The following is a 27,734-nucleotide window of genomic DNA, read 5'->3' as shown; positions in this document are numbered from 1 at the left end:
GCAGTGCCCGAAAGGTTCTGTTATGTGCTGCAGCTTCTGATCTAAGGGACAGTGCCATAGCCCTATGGTTACTCAGAGCTCCCTTAAGCAGGGGTCTGAGATCATCTACATCTACCTGACCCTCCCATGGACTTTCATAGGCTAACTCTTGAGGGTTTTGGCCAAGCATGCTAATGACAGCCACAGTTAATAGAGCTGTTTTTACCTCATCTATGTTGGTCCAGTGCATTACTGTGGGTTCATCTCGGTCTGCTGGGTAAATTCCTCTTGCCCATCGACAAGCCAGAGACCAAAGTGTTCTAGGGGTGTTCCCCTCTGAATGTTCCAGGAATATTCCTGCACCTAAGTTAAGGCACTCAGTTTCTTGGGCTGTCAGGCGTATATATCTACCCCCAGTGTCCCAGAGACGGACCAGCCACTCTATTATACCTTCCTCGGGCTTTTTAGCAAAATCTCCCTGGATTGTTTTTAACTCCATGAGAGTATATTGGTGGGTGGTAATTTTGGTAAAGTGTGTTGGAGCTTTACTCCCTTTTCCCTTTTTACCTCCCTTCTTTGTTTTTGAAGAGGTGGATGGATCATTGTCATCCCCTTCTTCATCCAGCTCTGCCCCACTCAAATTTCCCTCATATTCTTCTGATTTGTGATGTGTGATAGCTGGTCTTAATTTTTCAGAGGGACCTTCCTCCTCAGAGGAGGGGGACTCATCTGCTGAATCCCAAATGTCTCCATCCCATTCCTCAGGGTCTAGCCAGAGAGCAGTCTCAACTTTAGCCCGGTTGATTCTGCGTGTTTTAGTCTCCAGCTTTTCCCTTCGTTCTATCCCTTCTTTCTCAATTAAGGGAAGTAATCCTTTCTGAAGATGTTCTATATCCCTATTCAGTGTTCTTACTCTGGTATCTAAATTCTGGCATTCCTTGCGCAGTGTGTCCCCTTCCTGTTGTAGCCTATTAAATTCTATTGCCAGACTATGATAATCCTTACAGGCAGCTTGCCAAATGTTAGTAAGCAGCCATATACAAGCACCTTTTCCTTTCCCTTTCTTCATCTTGCAGGCAGTTCTCCAGTTACAGAAATGCTGCCAGATCTCTGCTGGTTTTCCCCAATATTTCTCCAGCAGTTCTTTGCTCCACAGAGGATTTCCCCATCCCTCTTGGGTCAAACTTTTCTCTAGCTCAGGGAATTCTGTGGTGTTTATCATGACTGGTTTCATTGTGTTACTGTAGTGCAGCCTATATCACAATCCTGTTCGTGACGCCAATTTCTGTTAGCCGATGGCCAAGGATGTTTGGTGAGGTGCCAGCTATGCCCGTTTTATACCATCCGTGACTTTAACCGCTAGGACGCACTGTCCCTTCGCGGCGGGCAGCCCGGGCTAGGCTGACGGATGCCCCAAGGTCCTAAACACCCGTGACTTTAACTGCTAGAGCTCAGAGCTCCTTCGCAGTGGGCAGTCAGGATTGACTGACAGGCGCCCCAAGAGTTTGCCCCGTGGAGGCAGCACAACTCAACGCTAGGCTCTTAGTACTCTCACCTAATGGCCAGGCTTTATAGCCAAAACGGCTGAGGTTCTTTAATTGTGTTGGCTGCTTTACAGTAAACCAGAGAAACAAGTCAGGCTTATGCACAAATGGTTACCAAAATTTATTAAACTAGATTCTAATCATGTGGTTACAAAATTGCTAGTGCCTACTTATTTAAATGTAGAGATGTTACACACACACAAACAAGTTACAAAACTGAAGCCACAATCCCAAAGAAAGAAAACAAAGTATAGAGCTCTATTTCAAAATATGTGTACACTAAAGATAGGAGATCAGGTGTGGGTGCTTCTTACCCTCCTTGCATCTCTCGATTCCAGCGGTGCCAAGCCACGATCGGTCACTCAATTCCGCGGAAAGACAAATAAGGGACAAGGCTTAGGGACCCTCTTAGTTGCAGAAGCCTTGGGAGGCTGTCACTTATCTGACCAGCAGATAGATAGTGAAAAGCACTCAAAAAAATCATGGTGCTGGAGGTCCCATACTTATACCTCTGTACTCCTTTATTCTCTTTCTCCTTTCTTATGCCAAATTGGGGCTGGTCTGTCTGGGTGACGCCAGCTCTCGCAAGAGTAGTTTACACTTGCAAGGGAGAGAAACAATAAGTTTTGACTACTGGACATTCCTTTTATTAGGGTAAATATTTTCCCACCTAGGATGTTGGGGTGTGTGCATCACGCTATTTAGTAGGGGCTAAGAGCCATGTCTGTCACAGCTTCTCTGTCTGCTGTGAGCCTAATCGTTGTATATGTTCCCAGAGGCACATTGTAGCAGCACACCTGTGCTTCTCACAACTTCAAAGGCTGTGCTGGAATTGATGTTAAGTGCCCTGTTGTTTTGGCTCCCTTGTGTTCCCAGCAATGCTGGTCTGAGAGGGGGGGGGCTGGGTGTCTGGCTACAGTCACTCCTGGGGAGAAGGGAATCCCATGCTGATGCTCCTGCTTCAGAAAGAGAAGAGTCACACTGGAGAGCTCTGACATGCTTCCACATGGTTCGAGATTGCCTTAATCCATCCCTGGTGCTGTGCACGTATGAAGTGTGCTTTCTGAACTGTCATTACTGGGCCAACTGCTTGCCAATTGCCACCAGGACATTCAGAAGCATGGACTCCACAGTGAGGAGAAAAGGAGTACTTGTGGCACCTTAGAGACTAACCAATTTATTTGAGCATAAGCTTTCGTGAGCTACAGCTCACTTCATCGGATGTGAAGACATTCTGCAGTTTCCACAGTATGCCTCCGATGAAGTGAGCTGTAGCTCATGAAAGCTTATGCTCAAATAAATTGGTTAGTCTCTAAGGTGCCACAAGTACTCCTTTTCTTTTTGCGAATACAGACTAACACGGCTGTTACTCTGAAATCCACAGTGAGGGTTATTCTCCCTGCTAAACTTGAGTTGCCCATCTATGATTGTGTTTCAGTGCAAGAGCTGTTTAAAAAAAAAAGTGCAAACATCCAAAGAATCTTATTTTTAAATAGGAAAGCGTGGGCTATTTCCTCACTGTCCTCATACTCACAAAAAGCTAAACTTTTTTTCTTCAGTTAAAAAAATCCCAAACATAAGTCACTTTTTCAATTGAGACAACACCCAAGTAATTTTCAGCTCGCAAAGTGAACAGTTCTCAGACTAATAAAGTACAACACCTTTGTTAGCCAATGAAAATAATCGTTTAATTAGGTTACTTGCCATTAGGGGGAAAAAAAAAAACTTATTTTTTCTTACTCAGAATTTATGATGTATGCATTTTATGTTCTCCCCAGAGTGGAAACTGGGTGATGTTGAGGTAAAAAAACCAAAAAACCCCAAAGTATTGCAACAGGTATTAAAATACAACGAAGAAACATTGGCTATGTAGACATTTTTTAGTTAAGAAATTAATTCTAGCTCATTTTCAGGTTTGATGTGGTGTACCAACTTCATTTAACCGCTTTTGATGATTTAATTTTCTTTAGGTCACTACCTCTAAGAACCAAGGTCCCATTTGTAAATTTTCCAACCTGTCCTGTTGGCAAAATACTGGCTGCTGATTTTTTCTTTTTGGATTTCCTAGGTTTAAAGAAAAAATGAGGATAAAGAAAAGTCATCATCCAAAGCATTTGCAAAAAATGCTATATTTAAGGTGAAAATACACCTGTTTCATAACCTATAATAATGCAATAGTAGTAGTTTGAAGTTTATTAATATAGAGTCTTAGCTACAGGCCAAACCATCTAATACATTAAATAAACACAAATTTTAAATGGACACAAACTCCAAAAATAGGATACAAATTTTAAAAACAACAAAATTAAAATTAGAAGGTTAGCGCTTCCCTAAAGTCAGTTATAACTTTAAATCAACCACCCCTAAAACAACATATACAAAAATCAGAAAAATATTAGAAGTACATTATTTCAGTTTAGGTCAAAAGTAGCCTTTTTCCTTATTTTTATGGTCCTAGTTATGCCATGAATATGTTTTGAAAAGTTTTACAAATATATAGCCCAATCCTGCAAACACTTATGCATGTGATTAATTTTTGACTTACTAGCTTAACCATACACAGATATTTGGATAAATAAAATCAGAAAGCATAAAGGCTTTTAGAGAAATACAGAAATCGTTCCAGTGAACCAACTACATTGTAATTAAAAATGCAATCACACCTTCAGAGCATGTCATGTGGTTTTTAAAATTTATCCTGCAGAACACTTCCTCAGGGACAAAACCAATGCCCTGTTTTGTAAGATGGGGCAGAAGGCACTAGATTTCACATCAAGTGCCTCACCTTACTCTCAAACCACTATTTCCAAACCTTTTGACAAGTCAGGGCAGAATTAAGGCAGTTTAATTGAGAATGCTTAAATTAGCAAGTTTAAAAGGTTAGACAAACAAGATCACAAAACAAGATTTGCAGTGAGGAGTTTCTAGAATGTATATGAAAAAATAGACTCCATTTTGATATGCACAGCTTTTGGCCTAAGACTGCATTTTTATTTACAGGCAATTCACCAGGAAAGCGTAAGCAAAAGCAAGTTTGCTATCAATACTTAGTTAAATTGTCTCACCTCTGCTCCTGACCTTTTTTCTTCTTTTTCTTGATAGAATCAGATTTATATTCCTGATGTCAGATTTAAAGATAAATATTTCAGTGGAAAACGAACAGATGCTCCTGGCTGAACAGCAGTCCAGAACATAAAGGCTCCTGCATATTGTGTGTCTAGGGAGCGGACTGTTTCAGGGTGGCTTAAATAATGGGTTGGATCCTTGATGGTGCTATGCAGATTTACATCTGCTGAGGATCTGGCCAAATGTAATTAGGCAACATGCAGTAAAAATCCACTAAAGTTAATTCTGTTTCTTTTGAAAGGTGAAAGTGATACTGCTGGCTTGATTTAAACAAGGGTGGGCTGGCGGGCAGGAAATTAAATGAAACATATTATCCTAAGTCTGCATCCTCCATAATCATGTGAACAATCCTCACTGATGGGAACAGCCCTGCTAGAATCAGAACAAATAACTCATGGGAATAAATGGAGTAATGAGCTCTAGGCTCCCCTCCTAATAAGGTGATCTGTTTCACAATTCCACAAATGGATAAGGCAGTTTGGAAAGACCAAGGAAAAGGATTTGATCGGCATCAACGGCCACTCCACTAAGTTATCAGAAAGTCCTCCCACACCTCTTGCAATTTACAAATATAATCTCTGTAAAGCTTGCTAAAAACCTCAGAGGATCTCCCAACCCTGCCACAAAACCTTGGGGGAAAAGGAGTAGGGGGAGAGGGGTGAGATACATGCTCCCTGTCCCATAGAATGGCCTCGCTATTCCTGTTAGAATCCTCCTCTCTCGAGGCTAGATATAACGGCTACTGTCCTTCTGATAGACTGGGACGCTCTGTAGAAGATCATCAATACCACAGTATAATCTAACGCAGGGGTCGGCAACCTTTCAGAAGTGGTGTGCCGAATCTTCATGTATTCACTTTAATTTAAGGTTTTGCGTGCCAATAATACATTTTAACGTTTTTTAGAAGGTCTCTCTCTCTAAGTCTATATATTATATAACTAAACTGTTGTTGTATGTAAACAAGGTTTTCAAAATGTTTAAGCTTCATTTAAAATTAAATTAAAATGCTGATCTTACAGCGCTGGCCCGCTCAGCCCGCTGCCGGCTTGGGGTTCCATTCACCTAGGTTGGCAGTGGACTGAGCAGCACCTGTGGCCGGGACCCTGACTGGCAAGGGGCCGGCAGCCAGGACCCCAGACCGGCAGTGGGCTGAGCGGCTCAGCCCGCTGCCAGTCTGGGGTTCCGCCCGCGGGCTCTTGCCAGCTAGGGTCCTGGCCCTGTCCACATAAAGTAGGTACCTATCTTCTCCCTGGTTCTAGCTGTTCTCTTCCTCTCTCTGCACTGAGATGAGGGCGGGAGTGCGCTGAGAACAGGGCTGGGGAGGAAGGAGCAGGCTGGGGGTTGGGGTGCAGGGTCTGGCCAGGAGCTAGAATGAGGGAGGGGTCTCAGGGTTGGGGCAGGAGGTTTGGGTGTGGAGCGCTTACCTGGGCAGCTCCCATTTGGTGCGAGGGGTGCAGGTGGGGGGGGAGGGAGGGAGGAAGGGAGAGTGTGTGGGCTCCAGTTTGGTGCTCGGGGTGGGGATGTGGGGGGTGCAGGAGTCAGGGCTGGGGTTGGGGTGGGGATTCAGGAGTCAGGGCAGAGGGCTAGGGTGTGTGGGGGGGTGCAGGGGTCAGGGGGGTGGGCTGGGGTCGTGGGGGTGCTCCCAGCCCCCTGCCCTGAGCGGCTCACAGCAGGGGGCTGGAGGAGATATGCTAATTCCACCCACTTCCCCAAGGTCCCCAGAGCAAAGAGTGCGCTGCGGTTCCGCTTTTCCCTCTCCCCTCCGCTTTTCCCTCTCCCCTCCGTAGCAAGGGCCGTCAGCTGATCTGCCACAGGGAGGGAGGGAGAGGAGGAGGAGGAGGAGGAGGAGAAGAAGGGGCAGGAACCCAGCATGCTGGGGGAAGAGGTGGGGGGAGGGGGAAGCTTGCCTGCCCTGCAAGGAGAGAGCAGTGGGCAGGGGGCAGAGAAGAGCAGGCCGGTCAGGGCAGGATTTTTAATGGCAGGCTGCTGTCTGCTGGGATAGGCAGACAGCAGCATGCCATTAAAAATTGGCATGCATGCCATAGGTTGCCGACCCCTGATCTAATGGGTTGAGGCTGACTGGAACAATATCCTCCCATCTTCAAGGTAGAGCACCAGCCCAAGTAATAAGAGACTGGAACTGGTAATGAAATCTGGGTCATTATCCCATTAAGCTACTGGACTAGTTGCGACCTGCGCCTTGTTATTTTATAGGAAACATTGCATACAAACCATACTATGATCCTCTTTCTTCACTGTTTTCTTCTCTTTAATTTTCTGTTGATAAATCTTGTAGTTCAAATATTCCTTTTTGGGAGGCTGCAGTGAAAAAGATGAGTAAAGCTATCATTGCAAGAAAGATTCAAACATATTCTAAAAATCTACATGTTTCTACACAGAATCAGCTTCCATGAGCGACTGCAAAGGGAAACAGAATAAATAGGTTGTGTGTCCTTTTTGGGGAGTGGACACAGGGGGCTTGTTAAGAAAGTCTGAAAGGTTTCCACACTCTCCTCCCCAATAAAAGAACCCCCAAAATCAAACAAACCCTAAAAGAAAAAGGTTTTCTGCTTGTTGTTTTCTTTCCTTTTTTGGTGGTAGTTTCTTGGACCACTCGGAAATGTAGATGGAAAGCTCTCTAGGGCCTTAACTGAAACACTGGGAGAAAAACTAAGTTCAGTAAGGGTTAAAAACATGCACAAAATTCACAGACTAAATTTCAAATGGCCTCAATAGAAATCACTTTCCCTCTCAATCATATTTTCACTTCCTGGGTATTTCTGATGTCATACACCTACTAATTCTCCAGTCAGCCAAAGACTCTTCCAACATAGACAAAAGGAGGGGTGTGATTTAAAAAATCGTTTTAGAAAGAGACAAAAACCAACATTTTGTACCATCTTGGCTAGGCAGCAGTTCTGCGGAAAAGGACCTAAGGGTGACAGTGGACGAGAAGCTGGATATGAGTCAGCAGTGTGCCCTTGTTGCCAAGAAGGCCAATGGCATTTTGGGATGTATAAGTAGGGGCATAGCGAGCAGATCGAGGGACGTGATCGTCCCCCTCTATTCGACATTGGTGAGGCCTCATCTGGAGTACTGTGTCCAGTTTTGGGCCCCACACTACAAGAAGGATGTGGATAAATTGGAGAGAGTCCAGCGAAGGGCAACAGAAATAATTAGGGGTCTGGAACACATGACTTATGAGGAGAGGCTGAGGGAACTGAGATTGTTTAGTCTGCAGAAGAGAAGAATGAGGGGGGATTTGATAGCTGCTTTCAACTACCTGAGAGGTAGTTCCAGAGAGGATGGTTCTAGACTATTCTCAGTGGTAGAAGAGGACAGGACAAGGAGTAATGGTCTCAAGTTACAGTGGGGGAGGTTTAGGTTGGATATTAGGAAAAACTTTTTCACTAGGAGGGTGGTGAAACACTGGAATGAGTTACCTAGGGAGGTGGTAGAATCTCCTTCCTTAGAAGTTTTTAAGGTCAGGCTTGACAAAGCCCTGGCTGGGATGATTTAATTGGGGATTGGTCCTGCTTTGAACAGGGGGTTGGACTAGATGACCTCCTGAGGTCCCTTCCAACCCTGATATTCTATGATTCTATGATCTTTATATACCTTGGCTCCCAGCATGATGGCACGTTCTTGTTCCAATATCCGCTGTTCTTTCTTTTCATATCCAGTGATTCCAAACCTGTGTACTTCCAGACGGGCCTAAAATGTTACAGAAATTTGAAACCATTTCAGAAAAGGTATGAGCTATCACAAAAAAATGGTCGGCACACCACAAAGGAAATCCATTCCAGAGAATGCTTAACAAATGTTTGGCAAATCAACATAGTTATAAAATAAGACTAATCAAATTTGGTACTACTGTGGAACATCGATCATTACCTATTTAATTTTTTTTTCACCCCAGTCTCTGGATACACATTCAGAGGGGGAATTAGTAAAGACACAGATTTTTACTTTAGTTTAATAATATAACTGAAGAACAAATAGAGGGAGAGGAGCTATAAGAAGCTCACACAGAGTGAGCCAGTGACCATTCATTAGTGGCTACAAATATGTTAGAAAGAAGAGGACATGGAACAACTGTGATGCATCTATCTTCAAAGGATACCCTATGCAACAGCTCTAGCAGTCCTCTGACATGCCTGCACCAAACAATATATTCTGGAATGCTCTGTTTGCAAAAGATAAATTTATCTAAGAACATTCCAAATTGGTCTCCACTTTAACTTTCCCAATCTCACACACACACACACACACACACACTCTAAGCAACCATCATGATTAGATGAGCCAGAGTAACTTACTTTTTCTAAGTTAAATTCTTGTCCAGCCACATTTTTCTCTGGAATAGCCATCTTTGTCTATAAAGAAAAGAAAGTGTTTCCATTTCAATCTGACAACTAGCCGCGATGTAAAATGTGTGCCAATAGCGAGAGTTTTTTGAATGGCAATAAAATGCTAGAAAGAGCTTAGAGCCTTTCAGCAGGAACCTCTTGTGTCTCTGTTACAATACATAAACATTTTAGACTTTTATATGGAACAATTTTGTATCGTGTCCAGAGTATGGACTCTAAAAATGCATATTTCTTTATCCTGTGTGTGTGTATTTCTGTTTGATAGTCTTTTACCCCTGCAAATGTCACACAAGAAAAATAATCCATTTTAAAAGCAGACTCTGTTCATCTTGTGTGGACACTGGTATTCCACAATTACTCACTCCAACAATATACAGGCCACATTCTGCATAACAACTGCAATGCAGACTTGCTTTAAAAATTCAAATTTAATTTGCAGTTTGTCAGAAAGAAAAAAAAAATACTGCCTGCAAAATACATCTTTACCTCACATACTGTAGAACTGATCAATGAAATTGTTTTTAATTGTTCACTTTATTAATATAACTTCATAAGCAAAGTTTTATGAATGAAACAACATTCATTCGTAAAACCGATTACCCCAATAACTGGCTAATTAAGTTTCACTTTCAATCCAATTGCTGCTTAAATCGCTGAAACTTACACTGTTTCAGCATTCTAACTTCTGTTCACTGTTTGCCATTCCTTACACTTGTCCATATTGTAACTCAAACTCCATTTTAACTTGTTCCAAACTCCATTTTAAAATGCTCAGTCCATTTTGTAAATGCTTGCTGCAACCTTCATTTTTGAAAAATTCTGCTGTAATCTTATTAGTTTAGTTTAGATGTTTGAATGAGGTATGTATGGATGATGGAATCAGCCTCCAGCCCCAGCCTGTCCTGATGAAATAAAGTGTAAACAGCCCTGACAAAGTAAGAGGAGTCCACCCTCAAAAAAAAAGAAAAAAGAACAAAAGTACAATTGAAGAAACATCAAAGCCAGGTCCTAGGCTGAAAGTCATGTCTGCAACGGACCCAGAGGCAGCGTGACACAGCAAGACCAAAATGACAGGTTTCAGAGTAACAGCCATGTTACTCTGTATCCGCAAAAAGAAAAGGAGGACTTGTGGCACCTTAGGTGCTGTGCCACAAGTACTCCTTTTCTTTTTGCGAATACAGACTCTCTTTTCTTTTAGCAAGACCTATAGACTCTGGATTCAAACTAAAGCCTACAAAAAGGATGGGTGAGATGGAAGACTTTGAAAGGTAGCATTCTGCTGCCAACATGGAAGGGCATTGGTGCATGCCCAACAGAGACCCAGCTCTTCCTTGTGCCTGGCTTTCCTGGCCAGTTAGCCGCCACAAGCTACGAACCCAAGCCACGAACTCAAGCTACTTTCAGGAATGGTAACTATACAGCAGCTGCAGAACCTGTGTGTGTGTATGAACGAATGTGTGAATGAATGTGAAACTGAATGAAATGTTATAGCTATAACTGACTGCCTACTACGATTCTTTTTGTATTCACAATAAATGTGACATTTTGTCTTATCCCCTTTAATAAGATCCTGCTGGTTTTTATTTTATTGATAGAACAGTACTTCTATTACTAATTTGTAATAAGGTCACCAAGAAAGAATAAGAAGAGGATATAAGCTTGAAATCACTTATTTCGCACATTAAATATGGGACGCACAGAGTGGTCAAAACAAACTGTACATCAGTCATGGAAAATCTGTGTATTCCTCGAGGGAACAGTGGTACCAGTATCTGCCTGACAATTTGTGGTAATCTGCAGGACAATGCTCAATTTATAGTTGTTTACAGAAACAAATCTATTAATGTATATAGCCATCTTAAATGATGGATACAAGAAAAAAATCTTATGCAGGAGCACAGTCAACAATGGCAGGCCAATAAAAGCACTATTTAAAAAAAATAAAGAAATCTACTATCAGTTGCCCACAATGAGAAAAGTACAAACTACATCTTTTCTGCTAAACAACTCATGCACCCAACGCTTAGATCATTTCAGAGCCCTATGTCTCCTTGGCTTGGTGTGATTTTTTTTTTTCCCCTCAAAAGGTAAAGTTCATGCTGGTGAAAGTAGTTTGGGTGGACAGTCCTGGAAAATGAATAACTTGGTTTAACCAAAGAACTGGCGCAGCAGCAATGCAAGCTTCTCCACATCACCTGGCCAACATGCCTCAGCTGTGACCGCAAGGCTGTGCTGCATGAGGTTCTACAGTTGCAGACTTAATCAAGGTTTCAGAGTAACAGCCGTGTTAGTCTGTATTCGCAAAAAGAAAAGGAGTACTTGTGGCACCTTAGAGACTAACCAATTTATTAGAGCATAAGCTGTAGCTCACGAAAGCTCATGCTCTAATAAATTGGTTAGTCTCTAAGGTGCCACAAGTACTCCTTTTCTTTAGACTTAATCAAAAATCCCACAACTCGGAGATGGTTCAGTTGCTGGAGGAAGGAGATGTCATGGCAGGGTATGAAGCAGCACGAATTGACAAATTGGGAACAGGGCACCACCTGTCTCTACACAGGCTATTTTCATGTAAGATTTCTGCTCTTTTCAGGATACAGTACTACTTGCAAAGGTGTGTAATGCATTCCTGTGGGACCCTGAAAGTTTCTCTGTGCATTTCAGATTGGTAATAAATCTCATTGAGTTATTTCAGTTTGTCTTTTTATTTTTATTTTTTTTAAAGTTCTTGAGTTTGGCAATCAGGGAGCAGTCACATCAAACTGCACTCTCTAGGCCAATACACAACCAGCTCCTAAGCAGGCTGATGCAGTATGGTGGCACACTGGATTGGAAAATTCAGGCCATTTCACTGTTTCGTCCACTCAACTTTTACTGTCTAAATGCAAAAGCATTTTTCTCCTTCCCACCTTCTCCCCAGAGGAAGTAGGAGCATCATATATAGCTATTCAAACTAGAGCTCAATCTACACTAGAACACTGAATTCAACCCCCTTTCGTATCAAACCTGAATTTCATGCTGCAGCTCCCCTATGTATCAAGTTAACTCAACACATCAAACCCAAATACCTCTAAACTTTGGCAAAATTCAGATATGAAACATCCCAACTCAACCATCTGATTGCTTGTAATTTCCAGAACACTCTGTAACATGCCATTTGCCAAAACCTTCCATAAGCAAAAACCACAAACACGAAGAAGAGGGAGAAGAGTGTGTTGGGGAGGAGAAAAACAACATAAAGAGATTCCTAGAAACAGAGGGATGAACAGCAGAACCCATCGTATGGTTTGCAGCTCTCACAAGCTGTTCGTGACTAAGGTCCAAATCCTACAATGAGCTCCACCTCAGCAGACCTACAGGCAGTGGAGGCACAGGGATCTACCCAGGCGAAGCCCATTGTAGCGTCAGGACCTTAGAGATTACGGCAATAAACACTACTTTTGAAATAGACGTAGAATATCAGGGTTGGAAGGGAGATCATCTAGTCCAACCCCCTTGCTCAAAGCAGGATCAATCCCCAATTTTTGCCCCAGATCCCTAAATGACCCCCTCAAGGATTGAACTCATAACCCTGGGTTTAGCAGGCCAATGCTCAAACCCCCACTGAGCTATCCCTCCCCAGCTATCCCAAGACTCTGTAACTAATTAATAACTGAAGGGAACCTCTTCTAGGCATGGGAGGTAGTTCAGCTGCCAGGCTCTGTCAGTCCTTGTCTGCTCACTCTGTCAACAAGTGGGCCAGTTACAGCCAGTTATGATGGTGATTTTTGGGATCTCAACAGCATTAAGAAATGGACTGAGACCACCAAACAACTACAGACCAGGTCTGGATTTGAGCCAACCACCTAACAGGCTCCATTATCTCATCCCCAATTCCCTGAGCTATCTGCTTCTCCAAACTTGTATATGAGCAGACACAGTACTAACTGTACAAGACTGTGATTCCAGAGAAAGGGAAGAATCCTTATGGATGTCATTTCTATGCCAGCTCACAAGATCAGAGCAGAGCAGCTGGTGGCTCAGTGACAACACAAAACGTGTACATAGAGTCTGAGAGGCAGACTTTTGTCTTTTTTGTCTCTAGGACACTAGACCCATCTTTGCTGTTGCTTGTTGAAGACTATGCAAAGCTTTACTTCTGACCTGAAGCAACAAACATATTTCTATTGAACAAGTCCCTTATAAAAGCTTAACTCATGCTATTTGTATAAGGGGCCTGGGAATACAAGGGGAATGACTCATTGTTTTATCTATCACTTGGCAGGCTTGTTTTTATTGTAGTATTGGAAGTTCTATACACTGATTATTATTTAAATTTTTGTTGTAAATATTGTTAGTCTGTGCAAAGTGCCTGAAGTATTCCACCAGCAATATAAATTTGAATAAATCTGTTTAAATATCTCCCTTAAACTGGGAAATTGGACCTCAAGCCTACAAACACACGTGCTTAACTTTACTACTATGAGTTGTCCCATTGAAATCGATGGAACTATTCATAAAGTTAAGCACATGCATAAATCTTTGCAGAACTGGGGCCTTAGAGGTAACCATATTTTTTCATGTATAACTAAAAACTAGGGCTGTCAAGTGATTAAAAAAAATTAATCGTGATTAAATGCACTGTTAAACAATAATAGAATACCATTTATTTAATTATTTTTGGGTGTTTTCTACATTTTCAATCAAGATATTGATTTCAATTACAATACAGAACACAGTGTACAGTGCTCACTGTATATTTATTTTTGATTACAAGTATTTGCACTGTAAAAACAAGAAATAGTATTTTTCAATTCACCTAATAAAAGTACTGTAGTTCAATCTCTTTATCATGAAAGTTGAACTTACAAATGTAGAATTATGTACAAAAAAACTGCATTCAAAAATAACACAATGTAAAATTTTAGTCCACTCAGTCCTACTTCTTGTTCAGCCAATCACTCAGACAAGCAAGTTTGTTTACATTTTCAGGAGATAATGCTGCCTGCTTCTTGTTTACAATGTCAACTGAAATTGAGAACAGGCATTCTCATGGCACAGCATCGCAAGATGTTTACATGCCAGAAATGCTAAAGATTCATAGGTCTGTTCATGCTTCAACCACCATTCCAGAAGACATGCGTCCATGCTGATGACAGGTTCTGCTCAATAACAATCCAAAGCAGTGCAGACCGACACATGTTCATTTTCATCATCTGAGTCAGAGGCCACCAGCAGACAGCTGATTTTCTTTTTTGTTGGTTCAGGTTCTGTAATTTCTGCATCGGAATGTTGCTCTTTTAAGACTTCTGAAAGCATGCTCCACACCTAATCCCTCTCAGATTTTCGAAAGCACATCAGATTCTTAAACCTTGGGTCGAGTGCTGTAGCTATCTTTAGAAATCTCACATTGGTACCTTCTTTGCATTTTGTCAAATCTGCAGTGAAAGTGTTCTTAAAATGAACAACATGTGCTGGGTCATTATCCGAGACTGCTATAACATGAAATATATTGCAGAATGCAGGTAAAACAGAGCAGGGGACATACAATTCTCCCACAAGGAGTTCAGTCACAAATTTAATTAACCCATTATTTTTTTAACGAACGTCAGCAGCATGGAAGCATGTCCTCTGGAATGGTGGCCAAAGCATGAAGGGGCATACGAATGTTTAGCATATCTGACACATAAATACCTTGCAATGCTGGCTACAAAAGTGCCATGCAAATGCCTGTTCTCACTTTCTGGTGACATTGTAAATAAGAAGAGGGCAGCATTATCTCCTGTAAATGTAAACAAACTTGTTTGTCTTAGCGATTGGCTGAACAAGTAGGACTGAATGGACTTGTAGGCTCTAAAGTTTTACATAGTTTTGTTTTTGAGTGCAGTTATGTAACAACAAAAATCTACATTTGTAAGTTGCACTTCCATGATAAAGAGATTGCACTACAGTACTTGCATGAGGTGAATTGAAAAATACTTTCTTTTGTTTATCATTTTTACAGTGCAAATATTTATAATAAAAATAACACACACTTTGATTTCAATTATAATACAGAATACAATATATATGAAAATGTAGAAAAACATCCAAAATATTTAATAAATTTCAATTGGTATTCTTTATTCTACTGTTTAACAGTGCGATTAAAACTTCGATTAATCGCGATTAATTTTTTTGAGTTTATCGCGTGAGTTAACTCCGATTAATTGGCAGCCCTACTAAAAGCACACTTGGTGAAGGCATAGAGAGCATGTGTGTGTCTGTCTGATGATCCACAGTGGCAAATTACAAAATAAGCTCATTGCCCAGACAGACAACAAATTAATAATAATACCTTTTACTTCTATGGTGGTATTTTCAGAGCCATCTAAGGGGTTTGGATGTCCAGTTCCTTTTAACTTTAACAAAAACTAGACATTGAACTTAAAAACATAAGAACGGCCATACTGGGTCAGACCAAAGGTCCATCTAGCCCAGTATCCTGTCTTTCCACAGTGGCCAATGCCAGGTGCCCCAGCGGAAACGAACAGAACAGGTAATCATCAAGGGATCCATCCCCTGTCGCCCATTCCCAGATTCTGGCAAACAGAGGTGAGAAACACCATCCCTGCCCATCCTGGTTAACAGCCACTGATGGACCTATCCTCCATAAACTTCTCTAGTTCTTTTTTGAACTCTGTTATATTCTTGGCCTTCACAACATCCTCTGGCAAAGAGTTCCACAGGTTTACTGTGTGTTGTGTGAAAAAAATACTTCTTTTTGTTTGTTTTAAACTTGCTGCCTATTAATTTCATTTGGTGACCCCTACTTCTTGTGTTATGAGGAGTAAACAACACTTCCTTATTTACTTTCTCCACAGCAGTCATGATTTTATAGACCTCTATCATATCCTCCCCTTAGTCATCTCTTTTCCAAGCTGAAAAGTCCCAGTCTTATTAATCTCTCCTCATATGGAAGCCGTTCCATACCCCTAATCATTTTTGTTGCCCTTTTAGTCTCCTAGATGGCTATGAAAATCTCATCCTTAATGCACTTTCCATCCAAACAACCCTTAGTTAATAGATTTAACTGAGGTAATTGAAATCACTACATTATATATTTGAATGTCAAGGCAAATATGGACGAAAATCTTACATTTGTAAGGAAAGGTGTTTATAAAGTATTACAGCAACTAATAGCAAATTTGTGGCATGTTAAGAAGTAACCACTCTGTCAGCAATGTGCAAGAAAAAAGGCTAGCCTACTGTGTTATTATAATATAAATAATGGACAAAACACAGTCTACAAATACTGCCAATTTTTTATGACAAAAAACATCAAATTCATCTAGTTTTATGTCAATGGAGTTTGCCAGGGGCGGGGTTGGCCTAGCATAATCTCTGCCGTTTCAAGACTTCAGAAAGTCGTACAACTTAAGGCCAGAAGGGACCACCAGATCATCTACTCTTATCTCTTGTATATCACAGTCACCAACATCACCCAGCATCCGCACACTCAACCCAACCACTGAAATTAGAAAAATTATATTATGTATTATACTCCTCAGGAGACTAAACTATTACCTGACAGGCAGAGAGACTAGGAGCTACGGAGGTGCACCACTGCCCGAGGCTCCTGACATGGCAGGAAATTGATTAACTGAGATGTACTCAGATGAGCCAAGTGACCCAGACCTCATGCTGCAGAGGAAGGAGAAACCCCCCCAAGGTCATTGCCAATCTGACCTGGGGGGAAATTCCTTCCTGACTCTACATATGGCAATCACTTCAACCCTGAGCATGTGAACAAGAATCAGCAAGTCAATCACATGAAAGAGAGAATACTCTGTACCACCTTGGAGCCCTGGCCCACCTCCTTTGATCTGAATGAATGACCCATTCATTACCTTTGAAACACTGTCCTGAGTGAGTTCCACTTTAGGTTTCTTCTTTTTATTCCGACCATGAAATGTCACAACTTCCACCTCTGTGGTCTTTCCCTGTTGCGTAGGTTCGGGGGACACAGCATTAGAACCGCTGGTTTCTGGGGTTGATCGTTTTGAATCAACAGAGTCATGATGCATCTCATTTTTCAGTTTTTCAAAGAAACTGGAAGCACTTTTCCTTTTGCCTGGTATTGCTGAATCAGGACACGCAGCTCTATCTTCCATTACTGTTCTGGAAGGTTCTGACCCCATCTTGCTCTCCACATTTTTCTTCTGGATCTTTTTCTTTTCATTTTTAACTAACGGCTCTTCTCCTGTGCTTCAAAACAAACATTTCAGCTTTCTTTCTCAGGTACCCAATAATCAGACTTTAAGACATGTAGTGTTTGTTTGTTTTCCCCTCACAACCTTTCACTCTCTTTTGTATAGCCCAGTGGTTCTCTACCAGGGGTATGCATAGGTCTTCTAGGGGTACATCAAACTCATCTAGATATTTGCCTAGTTTTACAACTGGCTACATAAAAAGCAGTAGTGAAGTCAGTACAAACTAAAATTTGACTTGTTTAGACTGCTCTATATACTATACACTGAAATGTAAGTACAATATTTACATTCCAGTTTATTTATAATTATATGGTAAAAATGGAAAAGTAAGCAATTTTTCAGTAGAAAGAAAAGCTACAGCTCACTTCATCAGCTTATGCTCAAATAAATTGGTTAGTCTCTAAGGTGCCACAAGTCCTCCTTTTCTTTCTGTGAATACAGACTAACATGGCTGCTACTCTGAAACCAATTTTTCAGTAATAGTGTGCCGTGACACTTGTATTTTTATGTCTGATTTTGTAAGCAAGCAATTTTTAAGTGATGCAATACTTGGGGTACGCAAGACAAATCACACCCGTGGAAGGCGTACAGTAGTCTGGAAAGGTTGAGAGCCACCGGTATAGCCCCGATCAACGCAGGTTTACTCGCGCAAGGGACCACTGGGTGTCTATGTACCACACAGTGATGATGGGCACGTGATAGGCACATAGTAAAAGACTGCTAGCCTAGTAAAGGCTAAATGCTAAGCAGAGATAACCGGGGCAGGGAAGGAGGTAACAGAGCTGTTTTGAGGAGCCCATGAAATTTACAGCCAAAGGAGAGACCGAGCTCCTGATCCGGGGAGGAATCGATTGCTACCTTAGCACTGCTCGAGGGAAGCCTACGGGGCCTCGAGGGTCTCTAGGGGAAGGGGGATGAAGGGCTTACGGACAAACTTCCTGGGCTCACTGGAACCGCAGGAGCTGCCCTGCACCCTTCCACCGGGGGCACAGTGCCTGCGAGGGGCCCCTGGAGCGAGCCGCCCCGAGCCCTGCCTCAGGGACTGTAGCGCCCGGCCCTACACGCCCGGCTCCCGCTCTCACCCACCGAGATCATACAGGGAGCCGAGCACCGCGTCCAGCAGACAGCAGCGCGCCGCCGCCGCCACTTCCTCTTCCTCCTGCTGCGGGCACCTGCCCGGGCGCCGCTTCATCCCCGGGGCCACGATCTCCCCCGACCCGCCCGCGGCGCGGAAGAACGAGCGCGCGCACGCACGCGCGGCTTTGGCCGCACGCGGCCGCCGTCGTATCCAACATGGCGGCGCCCACGGGTCGCTTCTCCCCGCCCCCGCGCGGAGCCGCCCGCTAGGCAGAGCGAGGCGGGCGGGGGAATGGGCGCTCCAGGTGGAGACGGAGCCCGATAAGGCGGGGCGGGCTCAGTCCGGCGGCAGCGCGGGCAGGATGGCGACGGCGGCGGGACGCTCCCGGCTCGGGGCTCCTATGTACTCGGTAGGTGCCGGGGGCGCGGCCCTTTCCCCACGCGTCTGGGCTCGACCAGGCTCCGGAGCGCCGCCGCCGACAGCCACTTGGGGGGCGGGTATCGGGTCTCCTCCCCCTGGGGAGCGGAAGAGGGCGCTGCGGGGCCGCCTGGCGGGGTGGGGCTGGCTGGCTAGTCCGGTCCGGTCCCCGGACTCTGGGGGCGAGTAGGACTGCTCCGGAGGCGCCGCGCAGACCGCAGGCGAGGGGGCCCCTGTCGCCGCCGTTCACTCCGAACCCTAACGATTCCCCGCGAAATGGCCGCGCTCCCGGGGGGCTGCTCAGCCGCGGTGCTGTGCCTGCTACCAGCCCTCAGTGCGCTGCCCGTTCCCCTCTAGTAGAGGGTGGTTGCACCCACCGTGGTCATATTCGCCAGCCCTCAGGTGCAGCAGAGTGGGGAGCTGGGGCCGCTCTCTGTCCTGGAGCGGGAGGGATTTTGCTGTGTATTATAAACTCTTCATTCGGTGTCCCCCCTAGGAAAGGTGAAAATTAGTCGTTCTCTTTCTCTCCCGCCCCACCCGAGGGATCTTACTATTGCGTGTAACTTGCTGCCTTCTGTTCTGATGGTGTTGCTGTGTGTTTCACATTCTGGTTTGACACTCTCATTCAGGATTGTTTGAAATCTTCCCCCTGTTCCTTTTAGTCACTGTAGGTTTTTCTTTTTGCTTCAGCTTCCCAGGCAGAATATGAAATGTCTAGTACAAATAAAACCCATAAAATGTAACTATAGTATCTTACAATTAATAGCCTAGGGGGAAAACACTTGGGATGAGGTAATAAATGCACCCTTATAAACGACAAGACATGATGCTGGTGTGATGATGACTGTATGTTGTTATAAACTAATCTCACCTCCCACACACTAGTGGGAATTACTTAGTAATGGAAGAAAATAGGCTCAAACAAGAGAGAGATTTGCAAGTATGATTGCTGTTTAAACTGACAATAAATAACACTAATTTACTGTCATCTCAATGTCTGTTAATTAACATTCACTAAATTTGTGGTTCTGTGTGGGTTCTGTCCAGAAGTCATCAACTACATCTCTATAGGCTCCTAAATCTGAAGGTGGCTACTTATTTCAGTTCCTTTCCCTTTACAGGAGACTTATTTTCCATCTGAATTCTTTAAAAAAAAATTATATAATTGGAAAGAAATAGTAATTAAATTCCCTATCACCAACAAAAAGGTTTCTATTGCAGATATACAAACACCTCCTTTTTAAATGGAAACCTACAGTATTACTTGTTTAATCAATATTGTGATATGTACAAGATGTTATGATTGCAACTCTAGCTTTTGTAATGTCCTGACTTTTGAGTGTTTGACTTCTCAGATCTAATATTACAATAATGCTAGTTTTTGCACTTAATCCTGTCTGTTTGAAGGAGAATGGGGGCGGGGGGGAAAGCACCAAGACTAAAGATAGATTCAGAGTAGCAGTCGTGTTAGCCTGTATCTGTAAAAAGAAAAGGAGTACTTGTGGCACCTTAGAGACTAACCAATTTATTAGATGTCTTTGTTGTCAAAGAATTTGATTCATGCCCATTGAAAGACTCTGATTTCACTGGGCTTTGGATCAGGCCCAGAATGCTTTAGATACCTTGTGCCTGTCTAGTGGGATAGCAGTACTAGGGTGGTTCTAAGTGGATCAGTTAAGCAGTATATCTTTTAACTGTGGAATCTGCCCTGCTTCTCTAGCTCAGTTACACAAATAACATGTGTAAAATTCCCAGCTTCAGCATTTTTTACTGTAGAACTGTTTGTTGTAAAACTTGATTTTTGTTCCTCCTTTCCTAGTGAGGATTCCACAAAACAAGTGCAGTTTGACATTTCTAGCATCAGCCAATTTTTGAGGGACCTAAATTAATGCAATTTTTTTTATTTAGAACATATGGATAAACTGCTCTCCATTCAAATAACTGAGCAAAATTTGTTCAACCTTTTAAAAATCTACTCCATCTCTTCTCTTCCTTCCTACACACAGAATCATGAACTTCAGACTAACAGGAATTTGTTTGAGAAATGTAGGAACAGCTGAAAGATGTGTGCATGTGTGGAATCTAGAAAGGAGATTGGAACTCTATTTTAAAGCAGAATGGCTTCTTGAGTCTGTGATGACTGTAACTTGATCTGTACACTCATATGCCCTTGTGGAGTCCCACTGTATTCAGTAGGGCTCCACAGCACAGAGAGAGGCTCTCCCCTTCATGCTGCAGTGATTTATCGTTGCAGTCCTCCACCCTCATCTTCAATAACTTCAGCTTCCAAGTTGACATCCTGTCCGCCCCTTAGCTTCCTTCCTCTCCTCACCGTCTTGTTATATCTTCAGGTCTGGATCTCCATTTTTCCAAACAGTCGCTTGCTTGACTTCAGCTTCACCAAGGATCGCTCCTTCTCATTACTACTGCATCGCCCATCCGCTTCCTTTGCTCTGCACTGCCACCTGCTCCTTCAGTTTTTCCCAATCCATTCATGTTCAAGACTTAACATCTCTGTCCTCCCTTTCCTTTTTCAGCTCAGTTGTTGACCCCTTGACTTCTTTACCCTTCTTACCCACTGCAGGGTCCCTCCCTCTTACTTCTAATCCTTTGATGAGATTTCTCGCAGTCACCCTTTTGTCTGTTTTCTTGCCACTGAAATGGAGGTTTCTCATCTGCTTTCCTCTTACCTCTCAGGAACATTTCCTCAGTGATATCTGAGGCATAGGCGCCAACTTCCACTGTTCCTGGTGGGCGCTCAAGCCCGCCCTGGCCCTGCCCCTGTACCGCCCCCATTCCGCCCCTTTCCCAAAGTCCCTGACCCCTTCCTGCCCCCATTCCACCCCCTTCCCCCAAGTCCCCACCCCTGCCCCGCCTCTTCTTCGCCTCCTCCCCTGCGTGCGCTGCATCCCCACTCCTCCCCCCCCTTCTGAAAAGTCCTAAGTGCCGCCAAACAACTGTTTGGCAGTGGGAAGTGCTGGGAGGTAGGCGGAGGAGTGGGGATGCGGCACGCTTGGGGGTAGGGCGGGGGGGAGGGCAGCTTGGCTGCTGGTGGGTGCAGAGCACCCACTAATTTTTCCCTGTGGGTGCTCCAGTCCACGGAGTCCGTGTCTATGATCTGAGGGACTGTAAGAAGTGCCCAGGAAATCTCCTTATAGCACCCTCCCTTCCTCCTGATTAGGGGGATGGAACAGCTCCAGTGTGGGGAGAGGCTAAAAAGACTGGGCCTGTTCATCTTAGAAAAGAGATCACAAGAGGAGGATCTGATACTGGTCTATAAAATCATGAATGGTGTGGAGAAAGTGAATAGGGTAGTGTTAATTACCCCTTCACATAACACAAGAACTAGGGGTTAATTAAATTAATAGGCAGCAGATTTAAAACAAACATAAGGAAGTACTTCTTCACACAATGCACAGTCAACCTGTGGAACTCATTACCAGGGGATATTGTGAAAGCCAAAACTATAACTGGATTAAAAACAGAATAAGTTCATGGAGGATAGGTCCAACAATGGCTGTTAGCCAAGATGGTCAGGGATGTGGCCCCATGCTCCAGGAATCCCTAAACCTCCAACTACCAGAAGCTGGGACTGGATCAGGGATGGAGCATTCAAAATTGCCCTGTTCGTTCCCTCTGAAGCTTGAGGGACTGGCTACTGTCAGAGACAGGACACTGGGCTATGTGGACCAGTATGGCAGTTCTTATGTTCTCCTGTTGCAGTATTTCCAAACCCAGGTGTTCAAATCTCATGAGTCAAATGTCCAAAAATCACGAGTGGCTTAAAAATCATGAGACCAAAAGTGAAACTATTTGGATTTTTTTCATTTATCTTCTGCTGTTGGAGCCTTTAGCATTGACCTTTTCAAAGTTTTTCTCTGCCAACATTAGTGCTAGAAACTAACGTTTTAAAAAATGAAATATGAGCTTCTGACCTCACATGAATCCAGAAGCTGTGGCTTTGAGAGACACCAAGTAGTGTGACTTGTGATAAACTCAGAAGAGTTAGTAATACTGCAGTTGCCCCTACTTAATTATGGCCTCCTCACTGTCTCCTACTTTCCCCAAAAAAACAAGGAATGTACACACACACACACACCATCCTTAACATGAAGTTGAGCTTGTAGGCGCTCAGCACTGCCTTTTGCTCCTCATGCCCTGACAGAGTGTAAGAGTTCCCAAAACTCAGACATTAGAAAACCAGGAAATGCAGAGTTAATATGGCACTTCCCCCACAGCACAACCTTAACTTGGCACTAGGAATATAACTGTACCATAGCCCTCCATAAACAAACCTACCACTTACACTGTGCCCAGCACAACTCCAAATCAGCAATCGTAGTCATGCAGTTCCATGGACTATCACCATGCTGTTTGCAGACCTATTGGTCTGGGATGTATTGCTGCTGATTGGCAGATGCTGAGGGAGGTAAGGTACTGTGTCTGCCCTATGAGCTCCTTAAGGAAGGGATCAAAGAGGTGAGAGCCAAGACTGGGTGGCTGTGTTAGCACAGGGCAGTACTAAAGGCCTATGACCTTAAATCCCTGTTAGTGAAGATTTTTGTATGTGAGTTACAGAAGTGTGTGTGGACCTGAAGCTCACAGCTGGTGAGGATTACGCTGTAGTGCTGTGAATGAGCATGGAGCACCTTCTGGACTGAAACAAATGCTCTAGGGGGGGAAGGAGGAGAGAAGGGAGAAAAAGTGAGCTCCTCACCTCTCCTAGTCCTGAAGAAGAGTAAAGGGGAACCTCCCCAGCCTTCCATTGCTTCTCACTTGACTCCCACTGCAATCAATCCTCAGCCATCTAGGCCTGTGTAAGGATTCAGAGAAGAACCTCCTTTTGCTCCTCTGCACCTGTTTGGCTCCTGCAGCTGCTTCTCACCTCCCAGGCTATTGGGAGGGAGACCATCTCAGGCACCCAGCAGCTGCTCTCTGGCTTTATGGAAGAGATGGGAGTTTTCTCCTGGCCTCAAGGATGGCCCTTGTGAATGCAGGAGATTTCTGTATCATCTGTGCCTAGCACTCCCTGGTACCATCAGAGTCTGGCATGTGAAGCGAAGACTGCTCTTCCCCACTCCCAGCACAAAAGTCCCCATGCAAGGCCCCTTCTCTCCTATCTCCTGCCCTTCTATAACAGCAGCAAAAGTCATCTCACTGCTCTTTGTGCTCAGGGAGATTCTCTCATCCAATATGCCCGGGCACCTGCCGTTACTTCCTGGCTCTGAGTACAAGAACAAGTGAAGATTTTCTCATCCCTGTGGTTACCCTCTTGGCCAGGGCCACTCCACAGCACTGTAGAGAGTTCCTGGGGGTGCTGCCACACTTCACTGTGCCCTCTTTCCTCTGGCAGGATCCAGGGATGAGTCTAGGGGACCCCATTTGCCCTGGCTGTTTCCCCTTCATCTCTCTCCTGGCTCTGGGGAAGAGCGGGGAGGGAGAGAACATGCCTAGCCCTACTTTTCATGGATTTCTTCTCCCTGTTTCATGCAGAGAATTTGAGAGGGGGGGATGCTCAACCATTCTCCTACCTGGATTCTGAAAAGGTATGGGGGAGAGGAGGAGGAAATTCCCAGTTCCAGTGTCTGGGAACAGCCTCCTGAATTCTTCTTTACGCCTCTCCCTGGCTCCATACTGGTATCCTGGGAGCAGGGGGACAGCTCTGTGGAGTTTGGGGAATTCCAGGCTTGTGGCTGCTTGTCTTTTCCAGTATCCTGCAATACCTGTACATTTCTCATGACAACTGTTAATATGTGCATTTTAAAACCATTTAATATAATTTTCTAAATGAGGGAGTTCTATAGCAGCATCCAGCCAATCTGAAACAGTAGCTTTGCTGTTCTGTAAAACCACCCTGCTTTTAGTGTTTGGGAAAGAGAGTGTGAACAGGGGCTCCCCGAGTAGTGCTTGAGGCCAGGAAGCAAAAATAACCATTGGGCCAGAAGAGAAATTGGCTGTAGGAAAAGCACTGTCAAATTGCACGATGTAACCAAACTGAGAAAGGCGGGATGTTTCTGTGGTCTGGCTATTCAGTCAGATAGAAATGTAACTCTTAGCTTGACAGTGTCCTTTTAAAATCTGCTGTCACCAGATAAGCTTTCTGTGGTGGCATTGGCAATGCAGTGGGTAATGGATGTGATAATGCCAAAGCTGAGTATTGCATTTTTTCATTTCTACATAGCTGCAGATTACCAAATTTTCAGGGCTTTGTTTAACGTTTTCTAGCTGAAATAAAGGCTTTAACTTCTATTTATGTACCAATACATTTTGTCATGTTATATGTACTTAATATATGAACTAGCACTATTCTATACCCTTTTTTCCCAGCCGCTGATCTCATTTTAGGTCTTGGAGCCCCTTTTATAGATTCTTCTTTTCCTGCTTTATTTTTGAGCAGGAGGATTGATGCAGAGAGATCAGTGGCAACAGCTGACACACTTCACACACTAATACCAGTCATAGCACATATGTTCTTAGATTACTTAGGTATTGTAGCACACTGATCAATTGGAGACTGGAGAGAGAAGCAAAGATTGAAAGTTTTATAATCCTTTTAAATTTCACTGAAAAAATCGAGTGTAAGGAACTTTAAATGGCCACATCTGTATTTAACAACTGGTAGAGATTTAGGCTATGTCTACACTGGCACTTTTGTCGTGTTAACTTTTGTCACTTAAGGGTGAGGAAATCCTCTGCGCCCCCTCCCCCCCCAAACGACAAAAGTTTTGACGATGAAAGCACCGGTGTGGACAGAACATCAGCAGCAGGCCCTCTGCTCCCGGTAATGAAGCTACTGCCCCTTGTCTGAAGTGGTTTTATTTTGTCACCTGGAGAGCTCTCTCCCAGTGATAAAGAGCGGCTACACAGCGCACCTTACAATGATGCACCTGCAGTGGCATAGCCACGCCGTTGTAAGGTGCGCAGGGTAGGCATAGCCTTAATCTACTGTTTTCCCTTTCCTGTAAATTCTCACCTCTCAATTTGTTCTTTTGGTGTTTGGTCTTTACACAAATACGAGTTGCTTTGGATAGTTTGTGTAAAATCTGTTGTTTTTTTTAAGTGAGATAAGCAAGTAAAAAAAGTATACTTCTGTTTCATTTTGTATACAAGTAACTTGAATGGCTGAATTTTAAAATCACCCAGAACTTCATCTTTATGTGCAGGAGTTGTTTGGCAAGCATGATCAAACGGATTTTAAAATAACATAGTAGTAAACAACTGTAAACTTGCTTTCATTGTAAGCACAGTAAAACAATTTTATTAGGCTTTTAGTTTCGTAATTATCTGCAACACTTTAATGTTGCACAGATCTGAGTTATGCAATAGCTGTATAATGCTGCTGTTGCAGATTTTTGTGTAACTATCATTTGGTGCAGTTTAAGACTTGTGGAGTTGTGCATCTCTATAGTGCCATAGCCTAAGGCACTTTGCTTTATTTTTCTTTTATGTTAAAAAAAAAAAAAGAGAAACAAAATGCAAAAAACTACAGTAGTGCTAAATTAGTTGCAACTTGGAATACAAATAAGGAAAATGTAAGAGTAAAGGTTCTAATAGCAAGGTTAACTTAGCCACATCACACATACAGTATTTTTTTATTACTTTTTAGATAGTAGCTGCCAGCAATCTCAATATAATTGGGACTTCCCTGCCATTTGCACGCCCCTCAGACATGGTTTTCAATTATGAACAAAGTCCTGGGGACTATGGGCCACGTCCATGACCACTAAAGTCTTGGAAAGACTCCATTTGATTTCAGTGGACTTGAATCAAGCCCTATTTCAGTAGCAGCTGGGGTTTTTACTGCAGTACTGAGATAGCTGTGAGTCTGTGATGCATGCAGGAGACTACTGTGCCCTTTGCTATCTCATATGCCCAGTGGTGTTGGTAGAAAATATAGCTTTTTTTCTCCCTGGAACAAAGAGTTTACAGTATACCCACCTCTGTCAGATGAGTTTGAAATTCCCACATACCTGATACAGGCAGAAAAGTTGGGTGCAGGCTATATGATGAGTTTTGTAGTATGAATAGATATACTATTTTAGTTCCTAAAAAGAAAAGGCACCTTAGAGACTAACCAATTTATTTGAGCATAAGCTTCCTAAATGCAACATGGGAACATTTATATCTCTCTTCTTCAGGCCACCACTTGAGTTGGACCCATGCCTTTCTAGGTCTGTGAGCTACCTTTGATTGTGTTGACCGCAAGGTATTGTTATGGTCACTGGCAGGGATGAGTGACTTCTTTTCTTTTCTGGCCAAGAGAGCACAGAAGGTGGTGCCTGTCTGCCTCAAGGGTCCTCTTGTGTTGGTTGCTGCAGGCTTCTATCTCATTATGCTTCTTGCTCAACATATTTGTGAGGTTTCTGTGGGATACATTGAGGCAACATGAGGTCTTATATCTCCAATGTGCAGATGACTGTCAGTTTTGTTTCCATTTCATTTGAGTCCAGCCAGTGCAGTAAATTGATTTGCCTAGAGTTTGGTGCTGCTGCTGCTTGAGTTTTGATGGGTGCAAGATGGCTGAAACACAGCCCCAGCAAGACTAAGGGGACTAGCCAGAGCAATTGGCATAGGAAATATCCCTTTCAAATGGAAGAGTTTGCCTTTTGTTGCTCAGCTTTTCTCCCTGAGGTCTTGTTGGATCCACCGTTGCTTCAGGATACTGAGTTAGTATCAGTGGCCAAAAAAATCTATTTATTATTTGTTTCAGAGTAGCAGCCATGTTAGTCTGTATTTGCAAAAAGAAAAGGAGGACTTGTGGCACCTTAGAGACTAACAAATTTATCTGAGCATAAGCTTTCGTGAGCTACAGCTCACTTCATCGGATGCATTTGAGCTGTAGCTCACGAAAGCTTATTGTCAAATAAATTTGTTAGTCTCTAAGGTGCCACAAGTACGCCTTTTCTTTTTATTATTTGTGTTTGGCCAGAGGGAGGTCAGGTCCTCTTCTTTTATATGTGGAGCTTACCGTGGTGATCCATGCCTTTCTCAC

At 43.4% G+C, this 27,734-nt stretch overlaps 2 protein-coding genes across 3 annotated transcripts in view; one reads left to right on the top strand and one right to left on the bottom strand.

Annotated features, from left to right (window-relative positions):
• Nucleotides 1-3,185: 3,185 nt before the first annotated feature.
• Nucleotides 3,186-18,542, bottom strand: FSAF1 (40S small subunit processome assembly factor 1). Its single transcript, XM_073338019.1, is given in 8 exon segments — nt 3,186-3,587; nt 4,589-4,641; nt 6,882-6,968; nt 8,268-8,363; nt 8,969-9,025; nt 16,885-17,237; nt 18,334-18,493; nt 18,495-18,542. Coding segments are annotated over 8 exon segments (984 nt in total). The 3' UTR covers nt 3,186-3,457.
• The window catches only part of GNPAT (glyceronephosphate O-acyltransferase), a 39,575-nt gene continuing 30,115 nt past the window's right edge, over nt 18,275-27,734 (top strand). For both annotated transcript variants that reach the window (XM_073338018.2, XM_073338016.2), the window contains exon 1: nt 18,275-18,734. In XM_073338018.2, coding sequence (XP_073194119.1) covers nt 18,687-18,734 — 48 coding nt within the window. In that variant the 5' untranslated portion in view covers nt 18,275-18,686. The remainder of the gene's footprint in view (nt 18,735-27,734) is intronic.

Source organism: Lepidochelys kempii, chromosome 3 (assembly GCF_965140285.1).
Source record: "Lepidochelys kempii isolate rLepKem1 chromosome 3, rLepKem1.hap1, whole genome shotgun sequence".
NCBI lineage: Eukaryota > Metazoa > Chordata > Testudines > Cheloniidae > Lepidochelys > Lepidochelys kempii.
This window is presented reverse-complemented; position numbering and strand designations above follow the sequence as displayed.